Consider the following 12,232-nt stretch of genomic DNA (forward strand, 5'->3'; position numbering starts at 1 on the left):
GATAAAAACTGTCAACAAAGAACACCCTGCCTGGAAAAGTTGTCTTTCAGAATTGAGAGTTTTCTAGAAAAGCAAAAGCTGAAGGAATTCACCACTATTAGGTTGTCCTGACAAAAAATGTTAAAGGGAATTCTTCAAGATGAAATGAAAATACTTGTATGCTAATCAGCAATAGGATAACATATGAAAGCATAAATATCACTGGTAAAGGTAAACATATGGTTAAATTTAGAATGTTTCAGTGTAGTAATAGTGGGCAAATCACTTATAAATCAAACAAATGTTAAAAGACAAGTAGTAAAAATAACTATAACAATAATTGATTACTGGATTTATAAAGCAAAAAGCTGTGAACCGTGACATAAAAACCCTATAACGTGTGTGTGTGGGGGGGAGGGATAAAAATGTAGAGCGTTAGTATGTGGTTGAAGTTAAGCAGATATCAGTTTAAAATGGACTGTTATGAATATAAGATGTGTTATGTAAGCCTGACAGTAATCACAAACCAAAAATCTATTGTAGATAAACAAAAGAGAAAGAGAAAGGATATTAATACCACTGCTGAAAATCATCAAATCAAAGAGAAATACGTAGAGCAAAAGAAGAAGGCAGTGTTGATTCAAATACATTTCATTTTCAAAACGAAGCTATCAGCTGTTGAAATGTGTATACATTTTGGGGGGACACCTTGTAGTTTCTAAGTCTAAACGCATATTCCAACACAGGTGGCCATGATGGAAACATTTCTGATACTTCCCTTTTGAAATTATCTTTAAATTACTTGATTAGCCCCACTATAAAAAGCAGTTTTATTTTATAACATATTTTGGTCTGGACCCTAAATCTCTCATTTATTTTGTTCATGGTATTTTGGCTGTTACCAAAAATCAATTCTAATTTTAAAATACCGGATTTTGCCTCCATTTAGACCATTTGGAAGACTGCCAAATGCTCCAAAGACATTTTAGAGGGAAAAGTTCCAAAAACGTATGGAGCAGCGGGCAATTACTGCTGTAACTGCAGCCTCCCACAGCAAGGGCTTTGGAGGGAATACACTCCTATTTGTTCTGTGAGTCTGAGTAGGTTTGTCACTATCCTTGTTGTCTATAACTCTATAGTCACACTTGACATAAAACTAATATTGTTTCAATCAATTCCTTGAGAGCAGGAACTAATTCTTTTGCTGTACCTCTTCTGGTGTCTGCACATACCTGATTGATTCTCCAGAAATGAATACTCTGTCGAGATTACTTTTTTTTCCTTTATTTTTATTTATTTATTTTTTTGTATTTTGTGATTTTGATGGAAGGACCTTTTCATAGTGCCTAAAAATAAGGGTGAAAGCTGATGTCCAGGCCAAGCTTAAGAAAAGCCAAAGGGAGCACATTTTTCAGTCAAAGGGCAGGGCATTCACTTTTATATCTTGGAAAAGTATTCGTTAAGCAAATTTACTGATAATGATGCACAGATGCTGTTTGTAGGCATTCTTTTCCTCCTCTGAAGTAACCGAGTGCTGATTTCCTGTGTCAGAAGCCTTTTTAGGATCAGTGCTGTGCCCCTCTCTCTCACTGTGGAGCAGGTAGAGGTCTCATATATGACTTTTCTGAAGATTAGAAGACTAAAACGTGGACCGATTGCCTCAGAGGCCGAGATGTACACTAATGCGAATAAACAGTTAAAACACTCCCAGATGTACAGGAAGACTTCCTTGCACACAAATGCAATGGACATCAAGAAACTATTAGCTTATAATTCTGCCTAGATGGCACCTTGACAGACCAGCACTGCAGGGTTCAGCTGCAAATATTTCACATAATTGATGGTGGAAGAAAAGAAAATGTCCACAGATATTTTTCTATTAATTTGCCACAGGTGCTCAAATTTCTGTGACCTAGACTTTCAAGGATTCATGTTGCTACTGGGATAGCTTCAGGCTTTGCTTCCAGGTTATTTTACAGGCTGTGGCATGGACTTTTAAGAATTGAATTCTCTATAATTGGTAATGCTGCAGTTCACACGATTACAGTCTAGCAAGATGGCTGCAGTTTCTCAAAGAATCAAGTGACTATTAGCTCAATTTACATCACTCCAAATTCATGCTCAATCTTTATCAGGAGCATACAATGTTCAGTTCTGTTATTTTAACGTAATACTATGCCATTTACATGTTCCCACATTCTGCTTTTGGCCATTTACTTTCCATGTGTCTTTAATTTTCTTGCTGCTCACCTGAAATTCCCCTGCTCGATTGTTCCTAGAATTTCCTATTTATACCCAGAGATGTAGGAAACATCTTAGTAATAAATTATTGTTTTTTAATTTTATTTTATAATATTGCCAAAGAGCTTGTGCTCCAAAACAGAAGAACCAAACAAAGTAAGAATTTTTAGTTCTTGCTACATATTGTGTTTATTTTGGGCCCTTAAATATATGGCAGAAAAGTATAAATACTTGAAATATGGTATAATCTATACATTCTTGTTATACAAAGAGTAGTAAGGCATGATCTTGACTCTTGAGGCTCTCATATCTATGAAAGGTGTTTACATACACGATTATAACATAATGTGCTTAGGGCTATGGAGGGGAAAGCAGGGATACACAGGGCAGTAAGTCTGCATTCAGAAGATTTCACAGAGGAAGGGCCATTGGCACTGAGCCTTGAAGGAAAATGCCCAGGCATTGCAGTGGGGAGGGCAAAGTTCGACAGAGGCAGTAGCATGCGTCAGGTTCCATGTTGGGAAAGTGAAAAGCACATTCTGAGTGGGTAAACCCTCAGTGTGGTTGTGTTTATTGGTGGGATGTCCTCCGTGCCCCACCTGTTGCTGGTGGAAGTGGCTTCTTGGGGTGCCATGGGACAATTATTCCCTGAGGCCCCCACAGGAGGATGAGCTATCGTGGAGAGCTTTATTGATGAGCTCACAATAAGGGAGTTCCCCTCCAAGGTCCCACCATGGAAAAACCCCATTTTGTCTTCAGCAGGGCTAAGGTCAAAGCCATTACCCAGTCTTCCCTCCTTATTATTAAAGTCCATTCCAGTCCAGGATCTGGCTAACTTAGCGGCTAAGGTAGCTTGTGATCCCAGGTGCAGTCCAGTGCCTGTAGGGTTCCCGTGGCCAGGGGCCGTGTGGCTTCTAGGGTCCCATGACAGGCTAGCAGGGGTTATGGAACAAGCTGGAGCAAAGCAGGAGGAACAAGAGAGAGAATTCCTCTGTCTGTGGATTTTAACCAATGAATCCTTTGGGATTTGGAGGGCTTGCAGTGGCTTCAACCTCCTAGTCCAGTGGTCGGCAAATTCATTAGTCAACAGAGCCAAATATCACAATACAACGACTGAAATTTCTTTTGAGAGCCAATATTTTAAAACTTATTCTAACACCACTTCTTCAAAAATAGACTTGCCCAGGCCCTGGTATTTTGTGGAATAGCCACACTCAAGGGGGCAAAGAGCCGCAGTTTGCCGACCACTTTCCTAGCCAATCCATGAGCTAGATGAACAGACAAGCATCTTCCCTACCTCCCCCCATGTTCACTGTGCCTGTGTCCATTTTCCCTTCTGGTGAACCCCTTCCCCAGTTATCTGTGGGGAATGGTGGCTCCCTGGGGAGTGTCAAGTTAGATGCAGCTTCCTAATGGAACTGCCGAGATGACTGAGCTTATAATATCTGGCCTCCCTTTGCTCCTTTTCTGTTATTAATATTAATAACCAGCTAGTTACAACGGTAACAGTTGGAGTATATTCAGGTTTATGTGGGGAAAGTGATGGGAGATGAGAAAAGAAACTAATCAGGGGCAGATTACAAAAGATTTTATGTACTAAACCTAGTTTTGAAATGTACTTTCTGGCCTTACAAAGATCTCTTATCTCTGCTGCGTGGGTGGGAAATGCTTTTGCCAGCACTATTTTAATAAGCTATATTGGGACAGTTACAAATTGTATTCTTAACTTGGTCCTCCTTAAAGGTGAATGAGTTGACATTTCACAAAGTGTCTTTTTCAGATAAGTATATGAAATGATACAAGTGTTGCATGAAAAAGGGTTCTGTGGTCAATTAAGTTTGAGAAATGTTTAGTCAAACATTACTTTTCATTGACTACCACAAGCTGATGTGCTTCTGGACCTCTCAGAATGGCAAAATAATGCCCAGTGTGCTATGACCTCATTTAACCATGGAATCTCTTCCCCCTTACAAGTTTTCTTATGCCTAACGTTCTGTGGAACACAAAGAGAAGACATGGTTTTATTGTTTCTCCTTCAGTGCTTAGTTGATGCTTTGCTTTAAAAATATCTTCTTTGCCCTAACCGGTTTGGCTCAGTGGATAGAGCGTCAGCCTGTGGACTGAAGGGTCCCTGGTTCGAATTTGGTCAAGGGCATGTACCTTAGTTGCGGGCACATCCTCAGTGGGGGGTGTGCAGGAGGCAGCTGACCAATGTTTCTTTCTCCGATGTCTTCAAATTATGTCACTTTACACATGATGCACAAAAATTTAATGAAATTTGAAAAACTTAAAACTTATATTTTATCTGTTCATTTTAAATTTGAGATACTTTCTGGCAAGCACCAAATTCAGCAGGCTTTGTTTTCATTTACCTTGTAAGCCAGATCCATGGAAGCAATATTTTTTAATGAAAAAGTTACCAGGATTTTCTCCTTAAAGAGAAATAAGAAACCTTAAGATTCTTGTTTTGTTTTTTCATGATAGAAGTTTTATTGGAATATAATTCACATACCAAAACATTTACCCCTTTAACATTCACAATTTCGTGGTTTTTAGTAAATGCACAGAGTGGTACAATTACCAACACTAATTTTAGATATATATTTTAGATATATTCTCATCATCCCAAAATGAAATGCCATACCTATTATCATTTACTGCTCCCACACTAGCTCTAGGCAACTTAAAATTTACTTTCTATCTCTATGGATTTGACTATTCTAGACATTTCATATAAGAAGGAATCTTACAATATGTGGTCTTTCATGACTGGCTTCTTTCACTTAGAATAATATCTTCAAGGTTTATCTATGCTGTAGCATTTATAAGAACATTTCTTATATTTTTCTTTATTTTATTTTTTGAATTTTTATTTTTCATTTACCACTTAATTATGTTGTATTAGTTTTAGGTGTACAATATAGTGGTTAAACAATCATATACTTTACAAAGTATTCTCTTCACCCCCCCTTTTATTTCTATTAATTATTATAATACTGGTGGCCTAGTGCACAAAATTTATGTAGGGGCGGGGAGGGTATCCCTCTGCCCAGCCTGCACCCTCTCCAATATAGGACCTCTCGGGGGATGTCCAGCAGTCGGACATCCCTCTCGCAATCTGGGACCGTTGGCTCCTAACCACCCACCTGCCTGCCTGCCTGACCACCCCTAACCACTCTGCCTGCTAGCCTGCTCGCTCCCAACTGCCCACTCCCCTCCCAGCCTGATCACCCCCAACTGCCCTCCCCTTCTGGCCTGATCACCCCTAACTGTCTCTGCCTCGGCCCCATCACCATGGCTTTGTCTGGAAGGATGTCCGGAAGATCTCCCAGTCTAATTAGCATATTGCCCTTTTATTAGTATAGATTATTGACTATATTTCCTAAACTGTACTTTCTATTTTCATGGCTATTTTGTAACTGCCAATTTGTATTTTTTAATCCCTTTACCTTCTTTACCCAGCCTCCCAATCTGGCAATTATCAATTTGTTCTCTGTATGAATCTGTTTCTGTTTTGTTTGTTCATTTATTTTGTTCTTTAGATTCCTTCCACATATAAATTAAATCATATGTCTGGCTTATGTCACTTAGCATAATACCCTCTAGGTCCATCCATATTGTCACAACTGGTAAGATTGCATTCTTTTTTTTATGGCCGGGGGATATTCTATCATATTGTATATGTATATATGTCTCACAACTTCTTTATCCAGTTGTCTATTGATGGGCATTTTTGCTTCCATATTTTGGCTATTGTAAATAATTCTTTGATGAACATATGGATATATATATTTTTCAAATTTGTGTTTTTGATGTCTTTGGATAAACATTATTTCTTCATTGCTAATTAATATTACTGGTATGGGGATACCACATTTTGTTTATTCATTCATCAGTTGATGGACATTAGACTTGTTTCCACCTTTTGACTATTATGAACAATGCTGCCACAAACATTAGTGTGCAAACTTTTTGTGAACATATATCTTTATTTCTCTTGAGTATATACCTAGAAGTAGAATTGCTGGTTCATTTGGTAACTATATGCTTAATTTTTTAAGGAACTGTCAAAATTGTTTTTCAAAGTGGCTACACCATTTTATATTTCCACATCTTTGCCAATGCTTGTTTTTATCTTTGTCTTTTTTATGATATCCATTCTAGAGGATGTGAGATGACATCTCATTGTGGTTTTGATTTGCCTTTCCCTATGGCTAATGATATTCAGCATCTTGTCATGTGGGGAATATCCATTTATATATCTTATTTGGAGGAAACCATTCTTACAACAGTTTCTTTCTGGACTCAATTCTATTCTGTTAATCTGTATGTCATACCAATACCACCCTCTCTTGATTACCAGAGATTTGTATTAAGTTTTGAAATTTGGAAGTATGAGTCTGCCAGCTTTGTTTTGATTGATTTTTGGATGTTAAATCAATCTTGTATTTCTGGGATAAATCTCACTTCAGCAATGGTATTTAATCCTTTTCATATGTTCATATGTTGCTGAAATCAATTTTCTTATGTTTTGAGGATTTTTTGTATTTATATTCACGAGATGTTGGGTTATAGTTTTCTCTTCTTGTGATGACTTTGATTTTGAAGACAGTAATACAGAATGAGTTGGGAAGTGTTCCCTTGTCCCGTATTTAAAAAAAAAAAAAAAAAAAACTTTGAGAAGAATTGGTATTAATCTTTAAATGTATTTTTATGGCTTTCTTGATCATTTACCCTTTGCTATTGTTAAGTTGCAGGTGGGTCATGAAGGTAGTATTTATGCTGATCTTTCTCCATAGGGCAATTGGCAGTGAATGTATAGGACTCCAAATAAAACTATTGCCTCAACTTAGTCTACTTCTCGTAAACAGGGCTAGATATTCCATCAGTGGGAGACACGCTCAATTGCAGAAACAATTATAAGGTTTTATATCTTGAATTTGGAGCCACAGTTGGAAGATGCCTTTCAGAGCCATTTTCCTCATTGGAGCTGTGGATGCAGGCACTGATCCCTATCTACGCTTTAAGAACACTTACCTGTAACATATTAGTACAGATTTGCTTAGAAACATTATTTAAGGAGCCTGTTCAGAAATGTTATAATGACCTCTTAAGCACAAGAAGAGTTTCTTGAATCTTAGACATCACATGAGATAATATGATATTAGATGGTCTTCGTATGTGTTTCAAAATGCTTTTGGTCATTAACCACTTTACTATTTCAGTGGGGGGAAATCAGCCTTGAAAGAATAATAATAATATGTTTACTAAATAATCACTCTGTGCTAAACCTTATTTATTTATTTATTTATATTTGTTAAAATGTTTTTATTGATTTCAGAGAAAGGAATGGAGAGGGAAAGAGATAGGAACATCAATGATAAAGAGAATAATTGATTGGCTGCCCCCTGCACAACTCCCACTGGGGACTGAGCCTGTAACCTGGGCATGTGCCTGACCATGAATTGAACTGTGATCTCCTGGTTCGTGGATTGACATTCAACCATTGAGCCATGCAGGCTGGGCCAAACGCTGTTTTAAATTCTTTATATATACTATGTCTTTTATTCCTCATAGCAATCTAATAAGGTCAATATTAATATTCCTCTCCACTTCCTTACATATGAGGAAACTCAGAAACAGTGGTAATCTAAGTTGCTTGGTATTAGGCAGGTAGAGAAAGGTAGAGCCAGGAGGTGATGTAGATTATGTGACTGCATAGCCCACATGTGTCAAACACAAGGCCCGCGGGCCAAATCCGTCCCGCCAGGCCTTGCAATGTGGCCCGCACTGCGCTGTCATCACTGCACTCCGCTGCGTTTCCATCACAATGACAGTTTATGACTGTTCAGTAAACCATTCGGCCCCCAATTTAGGCTGGATTTTAGATTTTGGCCCCTTCTCTGATTGAGTTCGACACCCCTAGCATAGCCTGTCCTGAACCAGAAGTGATTGTACATCAGGCATATTCCACAACAGGGATTCCGATTCTGAGCTTCTGCATTACAAGTCTTGAGTTTAAAAGTCATTTGTCTTCCTTTTGATAAAGATTAACATGTTTAGTCAACATTTAAGGAATATTTATAAAAGGTATACTCAGATGTTACTAAGGACTTGAGATTACACAGTCTTCATAGGGATAATGTAATGGAAAAGTGATAAAATAAATATTTAACATTTATTGAGTGCTTACTATGTTTCTAAATAAGTGATTAACTTGTATTGATTAATTGAATGTGTAAAATACGTCTATGAGATATGTATTATTATTATGATTACCTCCATTTATAGATGAACCCACTAAAGCAAAGATACTTTATTTGCCCAAGATCAATTGGCAATAAGTGGCAGAGCCCAGATTTGAACCCAGATAGTTTTGTTCCTGAGCCTATTCTTATCATTTTGTTTTGCAATTTCTCTAAGTAAGTAAAAAGATACCTGATATGTGGTCACTACAGTATAGTAGCACCAAGAAGACAATGATAATGGGTGGTAGTGTTTATGCATAAGAAAAGCTTTCCTGTAAACATGAGAGAATCTGAACCAAATATGAAGAGAAAATTTAATTTTAAAAGGGAGCTGTTAGCTTGCGCTTTGACAGAGATGGGAGTGGATGATACAATGAGGTGTGCACTCAGAAGCTGTGCCTGCTTGATCCTGAGGGAGCTGTAATCTGGGAGAGTAAAAATGGACAATTTGAAAGAGCACTTTTAGAAAATGAGTTTATCAAACTTGATTAGCATATTTGTTTGAATCAACACTAGATGAATATAAACTCCATTTCTAACTGTTCCTAGTATATGAGCAGGGAAAACTTAACCTGTTGCAGTAATATTTATTCTTTAGTGCCAAAAGCATAATCATTTTTTTGTATTTTTTTTTTAATAGCAGTACAATCAGGGACCTGGGTTTCTTCATAGAAACACAAATGTTTCCCATTGTTCTATAGTTTCCTGCAAAGTGTTCTACCACAATTTAAGGCTACAGATTTGGGACTTTGAGTTCGAGAAGAGAATAGCCCCAGAGCCAGCCAGTGACCAGAGAGCTGGGTGTATCTGGATCAGTTTGCTTCCAGATGTGTGGGGTCTTGGTCTGCAGCCTTGATGAATTCCAGAGCTCCCTTTATCTCCTGGTATATATGTGTTCATCCCTTGGTCATGAAGGCAATCTTCATGTTCTTCCAATTTTGAGGCAATTTGAAACTTGAAAGGATCACCCAAATTATCAAAATAAATTTCATGTAATATTTTCCATGAAATAATTATTAAATGGAAGTTTCTAACTTATTTTTTCCAAAAAGAAGCATTAACTTTGCATCAAAAGCAAATGAAACAATATTGCTTACTTGTCCTATTCCTCATATGCAAAGATCAGTGAAAGTCAAATGTCAAATGCAGTCACTTACAAAATACTTGTGATTTATTTCTGCTTCTGCGGTAACCTGGTGGCATGTTTTCTCCAGTCCTCACACAGGTATTCAGGAATACCAGGATGGCGTGCCACAGATCCCAACCGCCTGCATTACAGTGGAAGATGCAGAAATGATGTCAAGAATGGTTTCTCGTGGGAACAGAATTGTCATTCAGCTGAAGATGGGGGCAAAGAACTATCCAGATGTTGACTCCTTCAACACTGTAGCAGAGATCATTGGTAGCAAGTATCCGGAGCAGGTGAGTGAGAGAGACAGTAGGCTGTCTGGGGATAGGGAGCTGTGGTCCAGAGATAACATGAGTCTGCAGAGATGGTCCTTGTACACTTATTCACTGCAGATGCTTCATATATTATATATATTCCTTTTCCCATCAACAGTTTTACTGCATGGACTGAAGAAAGGAAAGACGAAGAGTGGAATAGGATTCATGGTATAGAAATTCAACCTCTGAATAGCTGAGGGCAATATTGGGGCAAATATGTGTTGTGTTTATTCCATTTGAAGCTGGCTTTGTACGCAGTAGCTTCTTAATCTATCCCCCACGTTTCCCCCAGTAAAATGAAGAGAGGAAGAAAAGGTGAAAATGGCCTGAGGATTGTCTTTATCTCAATTCTCTTTAAATCTAGAAGTTTCCTGCCTCTGAAAAACGCTGATTGCCATTGGCATATGGGACACGAGTCCTAAATACAGCCCCATATGTCCACAACTGAACACCTCAACTCCTTCAGACCAGACACCTCACCTTCATTTCTGGTCTTTGTTAAAGGAACTACCGTAACTCTTCTACCTCCAGCACAGTTAGGAAACTTCAAATTGTTTTTTATTCTCTCTGTCACTGTTCTGTAGCCATGTACTGCGTTTAGTCCACTTTCAGCATTAAAAAAAAAAAAAAAAAAATCCGTTAGCGCCTTGCCTTTACTGCCATTATTGTCTTAATTCAGATCCTTGACACTTCCTTCCTGATGTTTTTCTCATCTCTCCCTTACTTCTGTATTTTTTGCAATGCAGCTCACTGTGTTGTTTTTTTTTTCAAATTAAGGAATTTACTTATTTTAATGGAAATCAAATTTTATGTTTTCCCATACAATAAACATTAATATTTCAAGAAATAGGGTTTTAAATATAATAATGTTACATGCACAGTCTCTATGTGGTCTCTGCTTTCTGTCCTCAGATGTCAGGGTTCTTCCCTGCGAGTTTTCCGTTGATGACTCGGGAAGTTTCTCTGTATTTTAGTTGTTCTTTCCTGACAGTTTTCCGATGATTCAGGAAGTTTCTCTGTATTTTAGTTGTAATACCAGTTTGTTCCTGGGAGCATATCTGTGCAGCAGCCACTTACTCTGCTGCCATTTTTAATCTCCCTCTAAGTGTTTTTTTATGACAGTGGTTTTCCCTGCTGTCAGCCCCCCTCTCCTTTTCCCTATAGGACAAAAGTTCGGATGAAGATAAACTTTGGGGTGAGTGACCTGAGAAGCAAAAGAGATAAGTAGGGAGAAGAGTTAAATAGGAGGCAATTGTGATAAGAATAAATTATATAATACTGTTCATAATTGAATAGAAAATGAGAATGAAGAAAGAAGGAAAGCAAATGTATGATGGAGATTCAAATGCCAGCTAAGAACTGTCCCTCCATTGGCTGATAAGGGAGTTCAACTTTCCTAAATTCTGGCAAACTTTTCTAAAATCATTCCACTATGTTTTTTAATCAATAATGCTGACAGTGACACAAACGTTGGTCTGATACATTAGGTTGACTTGCATCTTTACCTTACTTCACATTCTCTTAAAGAATAGTGCTAAATGATGCTGAGGTTAGTTGCAATGGAAATTCTCTCTCAAAAAGAAGAGGCTCTGTAGAAATTACCGTTACTCTGCCTGCAGGTTGGACATCCTGGTGACGTGAAGGTGGGCTAACAATCATGCAGTGGCTGGTAGAAGCTATTCATTGCAAACACCTAGCACAACCCATTACATCTCATTATCATGCACAGCACCTTAGTGAAAGGAAAGCAATTAGCACATAAAAAATCCTTTTGATGTGGCCCAACAACCATGCACAAGGTGTGATTTTCAGCTCTGGAAAAGTATATAGATATGCGATTGATGAAGCATGAACACATTTTAAAACTTGATTGCATAATCAAGCCATAAGCATGGACTGAATTAACCATAGGCTTTTAGTTAAAAATTTTTATTGGTTTTAGAGAGGAAGAAGAGAGAGAGAGAGAGGGAGATAGAGAGAGGGATTCTGGATGGGTTTTGCTAGGCTTGATTCTGATTTTATTTTGTCACAAATAAGCTGAGTGATCTTGGGCCACTTAATCCTGCAGCTATAGAATGGAACCTTGTCTGTAAAATCAGGAAAGCCATAAAATTCTATTACTTAATAAAAAAAACTTAGAGATCATCATCAGACCAGTGGTACACACTGCAGACTGTGAGATAGCAGCAAGACAGTGGGAGCCCTTTCATTGTTTGACAAAGGAGGGGGAGTTGTAGGTGTTTTTATTTGTTATACGCTGTGTTCAAGCACAGTTAGGAGCTTTTCTTTTTTGGCATTTCTTAGTCTTTAATATACTA

The 12,232-nt window shown here is 37.9% G+C and overlaps 1 protein-coding gene across 2 annotated transcripts in view; it reads left to right on the top strand.

Annotated features, from left to right (window-relative positions):
• Window positions 1-12,232, top strand: part of CPQ (carboxypeptidase Q) — a 246,024-nt gene that overhangs the window by 57,408 nt on the left and 176,384 nt on the right. Inside the window, exons 3-4 of one of the 2 annotated variants that reach the window (XM_045581327.1) lie at window positions 9,683-9,890; window positions 11,534-11,557. In XM_045581327.1, coding sequence (XP_045437283.1) covers window positions 9,683-9,890; window positions 11,534-11,557 — 232 coding nt within the window. The remainder of the gene's footprint in view (window positions 1-9,682; window positions 9,891-11,533; window positions 11,558-12,232) is intronic. The other variant, XM_036436581.2, reaches the window with a different exon arrangement.

The sequence above is a fragment of the Pipistrellus kuhlii genome, unplaced genomic scaffold, assembly GCF_014108245.1.
Source record: "Pipistrellus kuhlii isolate mPipKuh1 unplaced genomic scaffold, mPipKuh1.p scaffold_m20_p_14, whole genome shotgun sequence".
NCBI classification, from domain to species: domain Eukaryota; kingdom Metazoa; phylum Chordata; class Mammalia; order Chiroptera; family Vespertilionidae; genus Pipistrellus; species Pipistrellus kuhlii.